We start from the raw sequence: 19686 nt of genomic DNA on the forward strand, positions 1-19686 counted from the left end.
CCCCCAGCAGCGTCTGCTTCTTTCTCTTAGTTCACTTGTTTGTTCGTTCATTCCCCAGTGTTTACTGGGCTGTCACAGAAGGGTGCTTTGAGGTGGGAATGACATCTTCAGGAGTGTTGCTGGCCTTGACTCTGGCACAGTTCCAGTGAACTGAGAACTTGCAAGGAAGAAGAGGCTTCAGTGAGGTCAACTTGCTGAGTGATTTTCTCTCAGGTATTGTGTCTTTAGTTAAAACTGCTTTTTTTGCTTCTCTCCTAGTGGAAAGGTGATGTGGTTTCCCAGGATACTTTAAAAGAAAACTGCTCTTTCATTTTTCTTAACTTTTGTTTTTTAGCATCTGATCCTGATTATAATGACACACTGGACAGTGATTTAAAACACTGACTTTGGGAGATTTTTGTTATCCATGACTTTGAAGCCTTCCATACTGGGAAGACAATTTGGGACCAGAAGATCCTTTTTAGGGAGTTATAAATATGTACTATATAGGATTGCCTCTCTTAGTTTTCCTTTCTTTTACTTCTTCCTTCCTTTCTTCCCAGACAGCCATCATCATTGACCCAAAACTTGATCCTGGCAGTGGTCAACTACAGAATTGGATCACAGTCCACTTAGTATCTGGTATCTGTAGGAGATTGATTCCACAACTCCCTCAGATACCAAAATGTGTGGATACTTAGGTCCCTTACATTAAATGGCCACAGTACTCACATATAATCTGTGCACATTCTCCTGTATACTTTAAATCATTTCCCCAGTACTTATAATACCCAACACAGTGTAAGTGCTGTGTAAATAGTTGTTATACCATATTGTTTAGGGAATAATGACAAGATAGTCTGTGCGTGTTCAGTAGAGATGAAGTACCCCCATACATTTTCCACCCACAGTTGGTTGAGTTGAGTTGATGCGAAACCTGCAGATATAGGGTGCCAAATGTATTTCCATCCAGCGCAGCCATCTCCTTTCCCATTCTGCAGATCCCTCCTACCAGTTCTTGGGAGACTTGAAGAAAAGACTCAAAAAGGAGAAACTTGGGGGTGGTGGTGGGAGGGGAGGTAGGGAGAGGAGCCAGGAAAGAAAGATAAAAATAAGAGCAAAGGACAACTAAAGGAAGGAATGGGTAGGAAATAAGATTGCAGGGCCCAAGATGCCTCAATCCATTATTCAGAAGTGGGAAGAAGAATCAATGTGATCCAGGAAAGAAATGAATACCTTTCTTCCAGGCTACCTGTTGTCATCTCAAGCACCACCCTGGTCCCTGCCTGACATGTAGAGCAAAGAATTGGGGAACTCATAGCCAGACAAAGAAAGTTTGAACAGTAATGGGACATCCATTATACATGTATACTCCACTCGAGGATCCCCCTATGTCAGAGATTATTTGGGGGAGCACTGGCTTTATTTCTACCATAATATAAATTCATTTGGGAAAGTGTGCTTTTTTGTTTTTTTTTTTCCTGATAAACATACTGTGTGGTTATAGAAAACTGAAAAAATAAGGAGCAGAGAGACTATCACTCCTACTCCTTCCTCCTAGAGGAAGTATCTCCAGCTTGGCACATTTTAGTCCAGCCTCCTCTTAATGCATTGTTTACATCATTGAGATTTCATGTTTACAATTTGGTTTTAAATATGTTATTTTTAAAGAGATTTTAAGAGCTTTATTTTCAACATGGGTTCTTACTATATTGCCCAGGCTGTCCTCGAATTTGAGAGCCTCCTGAGTAGCTGGGATTATAGTAAGGCGCCACCACACCCACCTTTATTTATGTATTTGTGCAGTAGGATGTGAGCTACACATCCTACCTCAGTTTTAAGAGCCTAAATTGAAGCAACAAAGGAATATTTGATAGCTATAGGCGATGCTCGGTAGGGATGGAAGGCTCAAGTTCTCTATTACCTTTTTTATATGTCTCTAGGTATATCAAGTTATATTCAATATACCATCCTTAGCACTGTAGCGGAGGCAGGAGGATTGCAAGTTCAAGGCCAGCCTCAACAACTAAGTGAGACTCTGATCAATTTAGTGAGACTTGGTCTCAAAAAATAGAAAGGACTGAGGATGTGGTCCAATGGTAAAATGCCTATAGGTTCAATCACCAGTACCAAAACCCCCAAAACTACAAATGACTTGAAAAAGTTTAGAATGAAAAAATATAAGTATCTGTAGATGTATATTAAATTTATGTACTATAAGTTTGTAAACATGTATTTACTTATATATTGATAATAATTAACAATAGGGAAAACATGTATATATATTCCTGAATATGCCTGGGATATGAATAATTCTTTTGTTGAGTGTATCCATGCTGTATATGCTACCCACCCCATTACTCACTTAGTAGTTAATGTATAACTATATAGTATATTTATCATCAGGATGAATATCACTTTATACGTATTTATTTTTACTCTAAAATTATTTGTTTATGCTAATTATTTAATATTTCCACTTAATAGTACACTGTATCTGAGTTTTTTCTGTGTCAACAAATGCAGATTTACCATTGTCTTGTGTAGCATTCCAGCCTGTGGGTATACCTTAGTGTAATTAGCCTTTCCTTTATTCATAAACATTTAGGTCACTTCCATTTGTCATGATAAGCAATGCTGTATTGAACTTCTTAGTATATATGTATCTTAGTAGATGCATGTGAGTTAATTCCATATGTCAAAATCTTGAAATCCCTGGGTAGGTGGGGTAAAATAAAGTGCATGAACTTTTTAAATTTTGGTAGCTCTTGACAAATTGCCTATCAAAATATGTTCTAATGTCCTTTCCAATCAATAGCATTTGAACATGACAGTTCCATAGACTCTTGCCAAGATGAGATATTATCATCTTTTCCTCCCATTCTAATAGACAAAAATACTGGTGTGATTTTCCCTGATTAGAAGACTTTCTTTTTCATATGTTTATTGGATATTTGTACTTATTTGGTAAATAAATAATCATTGTTGTGTTTTAAAAATTGGCTTACCTTTTTCATATTCATTTTAGAAATTATATATACATATTTTTCTTGTATATTAGGTCATATTGAGAATATTTCTCCATGCTTTTATTTTTTGTTTTATATGATTCAAAAATGAAGTTCCAAAGTGGTCAGGGAGGTGAAGTGAATGAATAGAATGATGGGAGGGAGTTGTTTTATTTTATTTATTTTTTTTTTTAAAGAGAGAGTGAGAGAGGAGAGAGAGAGAATTTTTAATATTTTTTATTTTTAGTTCTCGGCGGACACAACATCTTTGTTGGTATGTGGTGCTGAGGATCGAACCCGGGCCGCACGCATGCCAGGCGAGCGCGCTACCGCTTGAGCCACATCCCCAGCCCGGGGTGGGAGTTTTGATGAGCCCGAGAACTACTCTCCCCAGAAAAGTGGGCTCTACTCTCAGCCACATCTGGTTATTTCCAAGTGGAAGTGAGGAAATGGTATTGCTAGATATCCAAATATCCCAGGTTTTATATGTTGGCAATTAGTTTTATTAAAAAAAAAAAAGCAATCAACAACAAAAACCTTGTAGAGCAAATAAAATGCAGCCTAGCATTAACCTGTGACCCATCAGTCTTAGACTTCAGATTTGTAATGTCTTCTTACATGAAGAAACTTTAAGTTTTTTGAAGTTGGATTTGTTACGTGTCCTATTAGTTTTGTGTTTTGCAAAGGAAAGTCTTCTACAGCTAAAATATACAAATACTGATTTGTATCATGTTCTATCTTATGGCATGGCCTTTTTTCATTTAGATCTGCAAGTGGGATTTGTTTTCGTAAAAAGTGTTTTCAGTTTGGTAAAGTGATCATTCCTTCATCAGTGCTATATTTTAAAATTAATGTAGTTTGTTAACATGTTTTATTGTCTGGTGGAACTGAAACCTCTTTTCTGTTTCAATTAATTTTACTCTTTGTAATGGTTTGGATATGAGGTGTTGTCCTCTGGTGCCACCCCCCACAACCCCCAAAAGGCTCACGATTAGATTATAAGAGCCATAATCTAACAGTCCATCCTAATTGGAATGGGATGAGTGGTAGCAATAGGCAGATGGGCATGACTGGCGGAAGTGGGTCATGAGGGTAAAAATCCTCTAAGAGTTCATCAATCTTTGGCCCCTTTCCCACTCTTTCCATCTCTGCTTCCTCCGTGAGATGAGGTGCCTTCCATGCAACAACCCTTTTATCATGTTGTGCTGCCTTACCTTGAGATCAAAGTGATGGAGTCAGGTAACCGTGTAGTGAACCTAACCTCTGAAACTGTAAACCCCAAATAAACTTTTCCTCCTCTAAGTTGGTCTTGTTGGGTATTTTGGTCATAGAAATGTAAAACTGACTAATAGAGTTATTGGTACTGAAAAGTGGGGTTGTGGCTGTGACTGACCTGTTCATGTGGTTCAGAAGCCTTTGGAACTGGTTGTGGGAGGAGTTTTTAAAGTTTGAAGATGCCAGCTGGAGAAGCCCTGGAATGTTGTGATTGGGGCTTAATGGGTGGATTCTGGTGAGAACCGAGAAGACCTGAATGCTATAGGAATGTAGACTGTAAAGGCTGTGCTTATGAGGTTTTAGAGGGAAACAGGGATTCTATTTTGGCAAAGAACTCATCTACATTTTGCCCATGTCCTGAGACTTCACGTGACTCCATATGTAAAGATGATGGACTGATTAACCTGGTGGAAAAAATTTCAAGGAAGCACAGCATTCAGGTGGTGGCATGGGTATTGCCACTGGTTTTTAGCCATGTTTACTGTGAGAATCAGAAGAAAAAAGCAGAACAGGACTAAAACTTGCAGTATGGCTGGAAAAGTGGGTAAAACTGGAGACAAGGAAAGTATAGTTTTGAAGAGATTATAACCTCTAAAATGATGCTAAGTGATGCACAGAGGCAATAGGAAAGATAACCTTGAGGGCCTTCTCAGGAATTAGCAAGACCACACCCACCACAGGCTCAAAGGTGTAAAGGTACAAGTTCCTTTGAGAATAGACTGCAGGAGCACCCTTCTCACATGGGGAGGGCCTGCAAAGTGTTTCACTATACTCAGCTGCTGCATAGGAGGCTGTAGCAGCAGTGCTCTCAGAGGGCTCAGCTACTGGTAAAGCTGGCAGCAGACATTGGCATTGTCCTTGTGCTAGATCTGCCAGAATGCAGGATGCTTGAGTTGGGGGGGGCGGTCATAGAGACTTCAACCAAGACTTCAAAGGAAGGCCTGGAAGGCCAGGCAAAATATAGGGTCAGAATTTCTGAGAGAGAGGTGTATAAAGCTGTGAAGATGAAGCCAAAGCTGGAATGGAGACCCAAGGAATTAAGAGATGCCTGTAATGTGCTCTCTGCCAAGAAAACCTGCTGTCTGCAGAGAGTGCCAGGCCAAGCAAAGCCCTGAGCACTGCAACAAGTAAGGCCAAAGGAGCCAGACTGCTCCAGCCCCATTGGAGGGAACATGTTGCTACCTTGTGCCCCAGATGCTAGAGGTAGAGCTATAGTAAATGTTTCCTTGGCTGGTTTTCAGTCTTCTTTTGGGTCCTATCCCTTCTTTCTATACCCCTATTCCTCCCTTTTAGAATGCAAATATTTACTCTGTGCCATTGTATATTGGCTGTTAACACCATGGAGACTCTTGGAGATGGATTTTGCATTCTAAGATAAACATAATCTTTTGGAGGCCAGGGGTAAGATATTATGATTTGGATATGAGATGTCCCCCAAAAGCTTCTGTGTTAATGCAGGAATAGTCAGAGGTGAAATGATTAGATTATGAGAGCTATGACCTAATCACTCCAAAATAGTTAGGAGTTTGTTAGCTGTAGGCAGGTGGGGTATGGCTGGAGGAGGTGGGTCACTGAGGGCATGCCCTTGAAGGGGTTCATTTTCCCTTTGGCCCCTTCCATCCTCTTTCTCTGCTTCCTAGCCTCCATGAAGTGGCCCTCTTTCCTCTACCACCACCCTTCCACTATGATGTTCTGCCTCACCTTGGGCCCAAAGCCATGGAGTCAGCCAGTCTTAAACAGCACCTCTGAAACTGTCAATCCCTAATAAACTTTTCCCTCTCTCAGTTGGTCTTGTTAGATATTTTAGTTGCAGCTACATAAAGATGAGGAACACATTATTTTTTGCACATTTCTCTTTCAGTTAAGTTTTTAGAGTCAGCTTGTCAAGTTCTATAGGAATTTTGATTGGAATTATGTGGTATTTATAGATTAGAGGAAAATTAATAGTTTTATCCACAGTAGGGTTCCCCTTATCAGAGGTTTGGATGTCCTTGGTTTTAGTGACCATTGGTCTGATGATGTTAAGCAGAGAATTCCAGAAATAATTTGTAAGTTTAAATTGATGTCATTCTGAGTGATGAAATCTCACACCATCCTGCTCCTTTCTGCATAGGACATGAATTGTCCCTTTGTCCAATGTATCCACATTGTATACACTACCCACCCATTAGTCACCATAGTCATTTAGTAGTTATCAACAGTCTTGGTATTGCAGTGCTTGTGTTTAAGTAACCTTTTTAAAACTTAATAATGACTTCAATGTGTAAGAATAGTGATACAATTAGTATATGTCACAGAGAAACTGTAATATTTGTCCTTAAAGGAATAGATGTTCTCTATTTAAAAAGGAAAGAGAAAAGAACGTATGCTCAGGTTGCTAAGATCTATAGTGAGAATAAATCTATTTGTGAAATTGGAAAGAAAGAAAAATAAATTCATGCTAGTTTTGCTGTTGCACCTAAAACTGTAAAAGTTATGGCCATAGTGTGTGATAAGTGCTTAGTTAAAATACAAAAGGCATTATTATAGGGTTTAGTATTGTCTGTGGCTTCATGTATCCCACTGGGGGCTTGGATAAGAGGAGACTTCTATAGCTTGTAGCTAGAAAAAATTTGTTTTTTCATATATTTAATTCTTTCAGTCTACCACGCGGCCTGCGCAGTGGTTTCATTAATGAGGTTCTAGGCATAAAGTTAGTTAGAAGAGATCGAAATAAACACACAGACTCAGTTACCTCATTTCTATTGCTAGGTCCGAGACGGCTCACCTCTCTGGTTCCCACCTCTAGCCGCCCAGCAGGGCAGCGAGGATTACTCAGGGCTAGCAGGAGAGAGAGAGAGCGAACACGCCTGGGAGTAGCCCTTTATTGGGGAACAAGAGATTCAGGGGAGAATTCCATCCAATGAAGGTTGAGGGGGGCTGCACTCCAAGGTCAGGGTCAGTGATTGGGTCTCCGGGGTCAGTGGTCAGGCACACCCCCACACGGATGGGCTCTCTCATCAGGAAAGGGTCGGGAAAGCTTCGACAGAGCCAAAGCGCCTCAGGCCCTTAATGGGAGTCACCCAATCACGTGTCAGAATGGCTTCCCACATATCCCCCCTTTCTTTTCTTTACAATGAGGAGGCGGTTCACTCTCTGGAGTTCCTGGACTCTTGATTGGAAGAATCGCCATCCTATAGTTACAATACAAAAGAAAATTAACAGCAAAGAGAATAATCCAATAATGTACCAAGCGGAGTGCTTAAGAATATTTCCAGGGTTGAATCCATTTAACTCCTTCAATATTTGGTTAGCCAAAGAAGAAGGATCCGAAAAATCAACTCTATTATTTTGAATGTCTTGGATATGGTGATGAAGTTCCAGAATATCCAAGCTATTATTACTATTTTGCCAAATACCTAATAAATGGTTTTTAACTTTCTCCCAATCCCAGAGAGAAGCATTGTACTGGGCAGCTGTAACACATACATACTTATAATTAGCATGGCATTTAAGCCTTTCTTTAAATTTTAAGGCTGAAAGTTCATTACCTATGTCTATAACAGTTGCCTCTAAGGCGTTTAATTTAGTCTCAATCCTTTCATCAATATTTACTTGATTACGCAGAGCCTTGGAAGTATTTTGAGCTAAATTATTAAGAAATTTTGCATGCTGAATATTCTGAGACAATGTCAGATATGCAGAGACAGTTGAGGCAATAAAAGAGACCAGTGCTAAAACACCAACAATTATGACTCCAATATCACGTTTAGGTCTTGTTAACTGGGCATGAATTTGCTGCAAGACTTGTAAACCAGCATCAGCATACCATGGCTCTGAAATATTAGCAGGTAATAAAACAAAAGAGGGCTGATGAAGTATTAGCACTCCTTTTCCTCCATTATACCTAGTAATACAATTGGTTAGGTTGCACTTATTACAAGTAACAGCATATCTGTCATCTATCCATCTAACTTTTACATTTCCAATAATTAAAACATAAGGAGATTGGACACAAGCTCGTAAGCCATAGCAAGATCCTTCTTTACAGTTCTTGCCGACAAATTTTGGTAAAGGTTTATCTGTAAAATGTAAATACTCTGAGGCAGTAATTAAACGCCAAATATCTCTTTGAACACCTCCTTCACTATAAGTCAAAATATTACTAACAAATCCTGCAGGTGTCATAGCAGAATTTCTTCGTAATTGTCTCTTATCAATTTTTGGAGACCAGTCTAAAATATACCCACTAGCTTTAGACACCTTATGTTGTACAGGAAAGGTATTTACACAATCCATCCATTTAGGAAAGGTGCCGATCTCAATTATAGAACTATTTGGACAGTGGGGTACTGGTGGAGGTTTTGCAGAAATGACTGGCTTGTTATGGGAAAGTCCCATCTTAATTACTGATCTAGTATTAGGTTTTAAGTCCCCATAAATAGAATTATTTGTCAGTCTAGGTTTACCAATCGCTGTCTTTTCTTCGAATGATACTTTCAGACAGCCAGCATGTTTATCATGTGACCAACACAAAGGTAATTGGGCACTGTAGCCAGAATAATTAAATCTAGTCACATGATTGGGAGTAATATGAGTATCTGTAAATCCTCCCATCAGTCCACACAGCTGGGTGTACCAGGGATGGATCTGGGAAATATGTCCAATAAGTGTCTAGTTGATTCCCTTTTACCTGACAGCCCAGTAGGGCAATTACTGTTGCTACCATCAAGACTGGGGTCCTGCTCTTTCCTAGGCGTCGAAGTATTTGGGAAGCCTGGGTTGTTAGCTTCTTCACATCTTTCCATGAAATCAGCTTTTCGGCTGGTTCAATCTGGTCTTTCTTCATCTTTTTCCGATATCTCCTCCTTCTGGGTAGTGGCTCCTCCGGGTCGATCCTCAGTCGCTTGAATCTGGGTTCTATCTCCTCCATGTCTGATAGCACGTTCAGGCACCCAAATAGGACGGAAAGCACCTTCTGGGAAGATACAAGCATGGCCTTTTCCCCACATTATTACCGGGTCCGGACCCTTCCACTGACCAGTCTGTAAATCTTTCCACAGAACTCTGCCTAAGGGGCCTGTTACTGAGGGAGACATTTGCCTCTCAGCAGCAGTGTGACCTTCTGTGTCACAGTTTAAAAAATTTAAAACAAACAAGGCATGATTAAGGCTATTTTGGGGAGTCACAATCCTATTCCCCCCTTTTAATTTTTGTAATTGAAGCTTAATAGATAAATGAGCTCGTTCCACAATGGCTTGACCTTGGGGGTTATAAGGAATTCCTGTTTTATGATTAATTTTAAACTCTTGGCAAAATTGTTGAAAAGAAGAGCTTACATAAGCTGGAGCATTATCTGTTTTAATCTGCATAGGACACCCTAAAACGGAAAAAGCTGCTAAGCAATGAGAAATTACATGTTGAGTATTTTCCTTAGTACGTGCTGTGGCAAAAATAAATCTAGAATAAGTGTCCACTATGACATGCACATAACATTGTTTACCAAATTGAGGAATATGAGTTACATCCATTTTCCATATTTGATTTGGTTTTAATCCACGGGGATTTACCCCTGATGGCAGAGATGGAGTGTGAATAACACACTTAGGGCATTGGCTTACAATCTGATGAGCTTGTTCTCTGGTAATACTAAATTTTTTATGTAAGCTAGAAGCATTTTGATGATGCAAGGAATGGGAAGCTAGTGCACAGTCATACGAAGACATCTGTTGACAAAAGGCTACTAACTTATCAATTTTGTCATTAACTGAAACTAGAGGTCCAGGAAGATTAGTATGGGCACGTATGTGTCCTATGAAACATGGGTACTTTCGCATTAGCACTGTCTTTTGTAAATTATGAAATAATTTAAATAACTCCTGTGATGAAGCATACCCAATAATTGAAGTTTCAATATTTTTGGTAACTCCGACTGCATATAAGCTGTCAGAATAGATATTAATAGGCTCATTTGAAAAGTAATCTAAGGCACAAATCAGAGCTTGAAGCTCTGCTCTTTGGGCAGAAGTATAAGAAGTTTGTATTACCTCTGTGTGAACACGGCTGAAGAAACCTGCCTTACCGGAGTTGGAACCATCCGTGAACACCGATAAAGCTTTCTCTATTGGATAAGCTCGTACAATCTTTGGAAAGATAAGTGACGTTAATGATGCAAATTGTACAATCTTATCACGAGGATAATGGCTATCTATCTGCCCAGGAAAATCTGCAAAAGCTATCTGCCATGAGCTAGAAGTTTGAAAAAGCCAATTAGTCTGTTGAACAGAAAATGGAATAATTATGATATCAGGCTCAGATCCAATTAACTGTAATATCCTAGTTCTACCTTTAATTACTAATTGAGCTATAGAATCATGAAAAGGAATTAATGTTTTTTGAGGGGAGTGGGATAAATAAATCCACTCAATAACTCCTAATCTTTGCCATATGGCTCCTGTTGGGGTATGCTCAGTTGGAAATATTAATAAATACATTATTTCTTTAGGATCTATTCTAGTAAGCTGTGCATTTTTAATTGCAATTTCTACTTTCCTTAAGGCTGTCTTAGCTTCCAAGGTTAGTTGACGTGGAGAGGTTGGAGAAGGATTTCCTTGTAATATCTGAAATAAAGGACTTAACTCAGACGTAGTTAGTTTTAAGGATGGTCTTAGCCAGTTAATATCTCCTAATAGTTTTTGAAAGTCATTAAGGGTACGTAACTCCTTAACTCTTATCTGAAGATTTTGAGGATGGACTGTACTTCCTTGAATTATCTGACCTAGATATTGAAAAGGAGATACTTTTTGAATTTTTTGAGGAGCTATACATAAACCCATTGCTGTAAGTGAAGTCTCTGAGTAAAAGTTTCTGAAAGTACTTCTGGATTAGCATGAGCCAATAATATATCATCCATAAAATGAATAATATATGCATCAGGAAAACTATTTCTAATGGGATCTATTGCCTGGTCAACATATTTTTGGCACAGTGTAGGACTATTACGCATTCCCTGGGGAAGTACCTTCCAGCAATATCTTTTAACAGGTTCCTTAAAATTAATTGCTGGGACAGTGAAAGCAAATCTTTCACAATCTTCAGGATGTAACCTTATAGAGAAAAAGCAGTATTTTAAATCTATTACCATCAAGCTATAATCTAAAGGAATGGCTGTGGGGGAGGGAAGTCCTGGCTGTAATGATCCCATAGGCTGAATTGCATGATCTATTGCCCTTAAATCCTGTAGTAATCTCCAATTTCCTGACTTTTTCTTAATAACAAAAATAGGTGTGTTCCAAGAACTAAGCGTTGGTTCAATATGACCAGCCTGAAGTTGTTCCTCAACTAATCTATGAATTATTTTAAGCATTTCCCCTGAGATGGGCCACTGAGAAATCCATATAGGCTCCTCTGTGAGCCACGTGATTTTTTCAGCTGTCTTAGGGATCGGGGAAGTACTCAGGACCCCTAGTAAAGATTTTGGTTTGGAGCATTTATTAATCTTTGTCGTGGAGACTGGCTTGTAAACAGATACTCTTTCTGAAGGGTCTCCTTATCATCTCCAGGAAAATACCTCTGATTAACTTCTTCAACTGACCTTATAGAGTTTAGAGTAATAACAATCCCATTTTGGCTAAAATATCTCTTCCCCATAGGTTAGCTGGTAAAGACTCTAACACATAAGGCTTAAATACTCCACTGTTCCCATCAGAATCTTCCCAACGGAGATAGTTGGCACTTTGAGCAGGCTGTGAAACCTGTCCTATTCCCTCTAAGTTAGCTGGTGCTACATGCAAAGGCCAGTTCCTAGGCCAAAACCTACTGGACAATACCAAGATATTAGCCCCTGTGTCTATTATTTCTAGGAAATTTTTATTATTAATTTTAAGTTTTAATAAAGGGCGTTCTTGCCGTACTAACTGGGACCAGTATACTCTGTCCGGCGGTTTAGAAACTGAATCTACCGGCAGGTGCCTTTCTGAGACACAAGGCAATAATATTAATTGAGCAAAAATATTCTTTGGGGTAAGCCTTAGGGCATAATTGGATTTTACAGTAACATATAACTGTCCTTTAAATTCTGAATCTATCACACCAGGTATTACCTCAATGGCTCCCTTTAATTCATTACGTCCCAAAATCAAACCTACAGTATTATCAGGAAGCGGCCCGAAAATCCCAGTAGGGATTTGTTCCGGCCCCGTTTCAGGATCTAATTCAACTGTCTTTGAAGGTCTTAAGAAAACTGTCTGCGATCTCTGTCCCGGTAAAAATCGCGGACTGTCCTGGTCGGCGCCAGTGACGTCACACTGTGCGACCTTTCCTGAATTTCCCCGTATTGTTGCTGGGCTCCCGCTAGGAGGAAATGATGGCGGCGAGAAGGCGGGCTGATCCGCGCCATCTGAATCCTCCGCGCCATCTGAATCCTCCGCATGGGGCTGCGAGTTTAAGTTCACATTTTTAACCTTTGGCTTGGCCCCTAGTGCCTTTGTTTTTAAACAGCTTAAGGGAAAGGTAATTAACTTAGCCTCAGGCTGATTCTCCATTTGAATAGACCTAACAGCTCTTTGAATGCCTTTTAAAAGGTCTTCAGGGGGCCTCGAACTGTGGCCCATATATTCAAAAAGACAAACTTCTGGGGCCGTCCAAGTTTTCTGTATTTTTTCTATGCCTCCAGGTAGTTCATTAGAAAGACAGACTCTCTGTAACTTCCTTCCTAATTTCTCCCAAGTAAGTAAATTTGGAGACTCTTGGTCACAAAACCAAGGACAATATTCACCTACAATCTTTAAAAATTGTAATAACTGAGTTTTCTTTAACTGTTTTCCTTTCTGATTAATTATACTGTCTAAAATAGTCAGATACATTTCCTTATCCATAGAAGTTGAATTTCCCATTTTAAGTAATTTAACGTCTCTTTCCTTCAATATCTCCAGGTACTTTTGTGACCCAATTTTCACCTCTTCCTTTATCTTTATTTTTATTCCTTATCTTCCTTTATTTTTATTTTTTTCCTTATCTTTATAGCGCGCTCCCACTCAATCTAACTAATCTAGAATGCCCCCCTCGTGGGCACCAATTCTACCACGCGGCCTGCGCAGTGGTTTCATTAATGAGGTTCTAGGCATAAAGTTAGTTAGAAGAGATCGAAATAAAACACACAGACTCAGTTACCTCATTTCTATTGCTAGGTCCGAGACGGCTCACCTCTCTGGTTCCCACCTCTAGCCGCCCAGCAGGGCAGCGAGGATTACTCAGGGCTAGCAGGAGAGAGAGAGAGCGAACACGCCTGGGAGTAGCCCTTTATTGGGGAACAAGAGATTCAGGGGAGAATTCCATCCAATGAAGGTTGAGGGGGGCTGCACTCCAAGGTCAGGGTCAGTGATTGGGTCCCCGGGGTCAGTGGTCAGGCACACCCCCACACGGATGGGCTCTCTCATCAGGAAAGGGTCGGGAAAGCTTCGACAGAGCCAAAGCGCCTCAGGCCCTTAACGGGAGTCACCCAATCACGTGTCAGAATGGCTTCCCACATTTCAGTCCTTTGGAAAAATTTCCTTTATTATTTTCATATAGTCTGGGTTTTTTTGTTGTTTGTTTGTTTTGTTTGTTAGTTTGTTTGTTTTGTTGTTTTGTTTTTTGGTGTTCCTGGAGACTAAAGCCAGGACTTCATCCCCAGCCCAACAGAATTTTGTTAAGTTGCCCAGGTTGGCCTCAAACTTGAGATCCTCCTGCCTCAGCCTCCCAAGTCTGGGATTACAGGTGTATGCCACCTTGCCCAGCTGCAGTGATCATCTTCATTGCAAAAAATTTTTCCCCGTATTTAAATTTTCTTTTCCTTTCAAGATATAAAGCGTCGTGCTTTTTGTACTACTATATTCGTTTTTAAAATGTCATCATAGAGTCTCAGCATCACCATAGCACTTTCCCCATCACTACTGGAAAGAGAAACAGATGTTTATGGTTTCCTGGCCTCAGTGAGTTTAAAATCAAATTTGAATGATGAGACGAGTAAAAATAAAACCTGGAAAGGGATTGTTCCTGGATAATGCGTTCAGGACAGATTCTTCTCTGGAAGAAATTTGGAACCCTGAGTGAGAAAGACAGGTTTTGGCCTCAGGCTACACAGCATTTCAAATTTACCTTGATTCACTTTTGGCAATGACTGCTTTTGGGATGTGTCCATACTGACTTTTACTTTGATGAAGGGGTCAAATTCTGAGTCGCGCATTTACCCTGGGAACTGAACCAAGCAGTGATCCAGAATCTTCAATGACAGAATTGAAAGATTTTTATATAGCTCTTTGCACCTGCAGAACATGGTGCCGTGTGACCAGCAGTGGGTAAGAAAGAAACCTTGAAAATGACAATACAAGTGGGTATCATTCTTTGAGAGGTCTCTTTCAAGTTTAGGTGTGCAACACTGCCTTATTGTCTGAACAGGAATTTGATCTCAGGAGTCTTCGGGATATAACTCTTCATGTAAAAGCTTGTGTGACCACAAAATCGCTTTCCCTCCTCGCTTTAATTAGCAATAACTTGCAGGAACTGGCCACTGTTACTGCAGTAGGTTCATTAGTGTTCTGCATTTCAAAGTCGTCTCAGGTCTCTTCCATGACACTGAACTTTTGCTCTCAACATGGAGCTGGGGTGTGTCTTCCTGCTGGAAGTGAGTACAGCAGGTTTAGGGACAGACTTCACAAACACTTGTCCCCGGCAGAGATGGGATCACAGTGGTCAGTCCCAATGCTTCCCAATCTGTCCCTGATCCTCACAGCCAGCTTAAATGTTGGCAGGGCATTTCTAGAAATGTGAAGCTTTGGCAGGTTTTACCCACCATGGTGGTGGTTGCAGTGGGTGCAGGAATAGTGCAAAGCAAAGGATTGTCTGTTCATCCCTCCCCCAGTTTAATTGTAACCAACAGTATAAATTGCTATTTGTGTTTTTGCTTTTGAATTTCTCAGAGGTGGGGAGGTTACCACATAGGGAAACAGCAGGCAGAGGAAGGAGAAAGGTGGGACGAGAGGGGCTGGATGGTCTGCACACTAAATGGTCATCACCTGTGTGGTTGGGAAAGGATCCTAGCTTTTCACTCAAATTTTGACTCTAGCAAACTTCTCTGTGGAGTAAGCTACCACGGGGGTTTACATTTCCTGATATTCTTCTGGGTCAGGGCTTGTGGTCACTACTCAGGTCCCACTTCATTCTTCATGCTCACGGCATCTCTGAGAGAGGTCCTATTAATGACCCCTTTTTCTCAAAGAGAGAACTGAGGTTCGGAGAGTTGAATTAATCTCCACAGGGTCACAAGGTGAGGTTCTAAGCAGTTTGCATATTTCTGTGGCACCCTGCCTACCTGTGGTTGTATATTAATCATTGATATCGGTGCACTAGATTTAGCATGTTTCAGGTTACATGAGGATTTGAAGAGGTTGCTTTTTTTTTTTTTTTTTTTTTTTTTTAATTGGTGCTGGAGACTGTGTCGCAGTCCTGAAGAGTTTTCTTTTTATTGTATTTTTATTTGTTCCTTGGTTGGTTGGTTTTGTGGTTCTGGAGATTGAACCCAGGGACTTGAGCACTGAGCTACATTCTGAACTTTTTTAAAATTTTGTTTTGAAAAAGGGTCTCACCATGTTGTCTAGTCTGGCCTTGAACTTGTGATCCTTCTGCCTCCGCCTCCCAAGTAGTTGGGATTGTAGGCATGTACCACTACATATGGCCCTAAAGAGCTTTTTATTTCTTGTAAGTGATGTAGAAATTAAATTGCTGTATTTTCTAATTTTTCTCATTTGCATTTCTATATATTTCTATTAATTAAGTGAATCAAGTATGTAGCCATGACAAATTACTTGTAATTTGGTTTAAAAATTTTTTTAACCATAGTATATTAGGGATCAGTATGAAGAAAACACTGTGGAAATGATCATTTTTAAAAGTGATTGATAAGCCAGTCAGGTGGTGCATGCCTTTAATTCCACCTACTCAGGAGGCTGAAGCAGGAGGTTTGAAAGTTCAAGGCTAGCCTGGGCAACTTAGTGAGACCCTATCTCAAAATTAAAAAAAAAAAAAAAAAAAAGGAAAGGGCTGGGGGTATAGCTCAGTGGTGGAACATCCTGGGTTTGATCCCCAGCACCAAAAAATAAATAAATAAAAGTAATTGACAGCTTGGATGCACATCTTTACACTTCAGGGGTTGAAGACTAGAAGTATTTTTGGGAAGTTGGAAATGAGGTGCCAAATGGCAAGAAGCTGTAGTTGAGAGAGCACTTTACAGAGTTCCACATATATCCTGGCCAGTGACTGCTGCAGTTGACAAATAAGAAACCAACCTTCCCAAGTTCGAGAAACACAGCCTTAGGACACAGAAAAGCACCCCCAGAGTGTCAACAGAGAGTGGCACTTCTTTCTGCAAGTGCTGTCCTTTTTACCCCTTACTGAGTGCCAGACACTGTGCTCTTATCCCCACCTCTCAGATGGAAAAACTGAGGCACAGATAAACTGAGATTTGGTGATGTCCCAAGGCCTTCAAGCTGTTCAGCAATCAGCTTTTTCTGTGCAAGCCTGGAGTTAGAACACTTGTGGTATGCCTCTTCAATGGTAGTTGTGTTGAGGTGGCAGTTTCATCTTAAATCCCACATGAGTAAAGTATTTCTCTTCTCTTAAATCAGTGTGAGCAGGTTGGGATGCCTTGAAATGGACTTGTTTACTTTTTAACTGCTTAGTCACTCAGCCTCAGAAAGAAGCCCCTTACCTGTTTGCTTAGGACAAATGATCATGCTGGATGAATAGCAAAAACTGTTTTGATCTTACAAAATTTACTATCTGTGTACCTTTGGGGAGCAAAAACAAATTGAGGGCTGGTAAAATTTAGTGCTTATTTACTAGCTTGACTTCCTTTGGTTCCCCAAATTTGCACACACAGAGAGGGCACCTTGGTTGGATTTTAAGGACCATTGGCAGCAGGAAAGGCAAGCAGCATGAATCAGGGACCCCCCAGGAACTGCCACCCTGGTGGAGTCTGTTGGCATGAGAGACTGAATGGCTGGCTGGGTTTAATGGACAGTGTGAGGCTCTTGTTGAAGAGTACTCTGTTCACTCTCTGATCTGAAAAATAAAACTAAATGAAAACACATTTTAAAGGTAAACATCATAGGCACCCTTTAAAAATCTTAACTTTTTAGTAGGTTATTAGTAACGTCTCTTCTGTCTCACGAGGCATCCGTGTTTATGGAACACCTATCAGGAGACCAAGCTCAGGCCTCTTTACTGCTGCTTCGTGATCTACTCTTACATAATTTTGTTTTGTTTTCCTTTTGTAGTCCCATTCCTTCCTAGCATATTGTTACTTTTGAGCCTTGTGTTGGCCTCCAAATTCACTTGACCTAGCATCTGTATTTTGCACAACAGAAAGCAAAAAAATGTCAAAAAACAGTGTCCTAAAATAAATAAATAAAATTTAAAAAAACAGTGTCCTATCTCAGTACCTGATGAGCGTTTGAGGGGCACTCTATCACTGAGCCACATTGTGACCCCTTGTGATGGAAATCATCCCACCTTAGAGACTAGGATGTGAATTGGTCTGGGTCAGGCTGAGTTAGGTGGCTGTCAGCAGAGCTGGATCTTGACCTGGGGGTTCCTGATTTGAGGCCAGGTCCTTTCCGGTTGCCTCTTGTTGCTCCTCAGCCTCTTGTTCACTTGTGACTGGTACATGTATCACAGCTGACTGACTCAGCACTCCCAAATATTTTTCCTTCCTGGCTTTCAGAGGACCCGTGAGTCCCATATGCTCATTGAAACAAATTGATTTTATCTTACCTTTCAACTCAAAAAGTCATGAGACTTATCTAGTATCTGAGGCTTATGAATAGTGTTTAATTTTATGTGGGATATGATGCTTTAAACCAGTTTATTTTAATTTAATTTTTTTTTGGGGGGGTACCAGGAACTGAACTCAGGGGCACTCTATCACTGAGCCACATTCCCAGCCCTATTTTGTATTTTATTTAAAGATAGGGTCTCACTGAGTTGCTTAGTACCTCACTAAATTGCTGAGGCTGGCTTTGAACTAGCGGTCCTCCTGTCTCAGCCCCCGGAGCTCCTGGGATTATAGGCGTGCGCTACTGCATCTGGCGGGATCGGAGTGTTTTTAATCAGTTCAGTGATTAATCTCCTTATTTGTATGTTGTGAAGCAATCTATGAGATTCCCTGTGGTGGAGGTGGAGTGCCAGTGAATGGAACAGGCATATTGGTAGTAAGGGGCTCTCCCCAGCTACCTTTGTCTCTGCCTGTCCATGTAGGCAGGACCCATATCTACCTACTACAGAGCCATCCCGCTCAGCAGGAAGAACAGATAACTATTCTGAGAGGAGAAAGACAAGGGGGGGGTTGCTTTTCTCCCTTATCATTTACTCCTGCCCTGGAAAAAAAAAGTACAGTCCTCTCCCAGTGTCCATGGGAAATTAGCTCCAGAACCCTGTCAGATACCAAAATCTGTAGATGCTCAAGTCCCTAATATGAAATGACACAGTATTTGCATAAAACGTGCACATCTTTCTCTTTACTTTAAACCCTCTCTAATAACTTATGATACCTAATACAGTGTAAACACTATGCAAATAATTGTTGTGCTGCGTTTTTTAGGGAAAAATGACAAGGAAAACAAAGTGTACATTTAGTGTAAATGCAGTTTTTTCCCCCAAATATTTATAATTCATGGATGTAAAACCTGTGGGCCTAGAGCATTGACTGTTTTAGTGTATAAAGTGTCTGCAGTTCCTGGCCTGAAGCTGAGCCAGATTAGCACTTGTTATATTGAACTGCTCATCTTCAGTTGCTAATGCTGGAACGAAGTGCCATCCCTGTGAAGCCTGAGGGACAAGAGTAAAGCATGAGAAGTCCTTTCATTCCTCTGTCCTCAGGGAGGATGGCCCCCAACGCGGAGAGCTAATTTTCTGTAGCTGGCTCGCAGGTTCCACACTCTGCTTTAGCCGTTCACACCATTGTCGTACTTCATGATCAGAAGAACTGACTTTAATGGTCCCTTGTGTCTCTTTTTCAGGTCTAACTTCAAACTCGTGGCTGTTAATTCAAAACTCTATGCCATCGGTGGGCAGGCCGTTTCTAATGTTGAGTGTTACAATCCTGAGCAGGATGCATGGAATTTTGTGGCACCCTTACCAAATCCTCTGGCCGAGTTCTCTGCGTGTGAGTGTAAGGGGAAAATTTATGTCATTGGAGGATATACTACCAGAGGTAAGTGGAGGGGCCAAGTGAGGGTTCTGTGTGGAAGCTTCAGTAGCCTGGGGGAGGCAGGAGGGTGCTGAGGAAACTCTGGAATGCCGAGTGTGATTTTATACATTGATTATATGTGTACACATCTGAAGGAAAGAGAATCCATATGACAGGGGTGGTTTAGACTGGAGGGACCTTTGGTGACTTTGTGAGTGTGAA

General features: G+C 40.6%; 1 protein-coding gene across 3 annotated transcripts in view; it reads left to right on the forward strand.

The window, feature by feature from the left end:
* KLHL42 (kelch like family member 42) overlaps positions 1 to 19686 on the forward strand; it is a 31907-nt gene that overhangs the window by 1397 nt on the left and 10824 nt on the right. For 2 of the 3 annotated variants that reach the window (XM_081310590.1, XM_081310592.1), the window contains exon 2: positions 19295 to 19488. In XM_081310590.1, coding sequence (XP_081166716.1) covers positions 19295 to 19488 — 194 coding nt within the window. Of the gene's footprint in view, positions 1 to 6; positions 214 to 19294; positions 19489 to 19686 lie in introns of those variants that run through there. The other variant, XM_081310591.1, reaches the window with a different exon arrangement.

This window comes from Spermophilus citellus (assembly GCF_964194105.1).
Source record: "Spermophilus citellus genome assembly, chromosome: 10".
Classification (NCBI taxonomy): domain Eukaryota; kingdom Metazoa; phylum Chordata; class Mammalia; order Rodentia; family Sciuridae; genus Spermophilus; species Spermophilus citellus.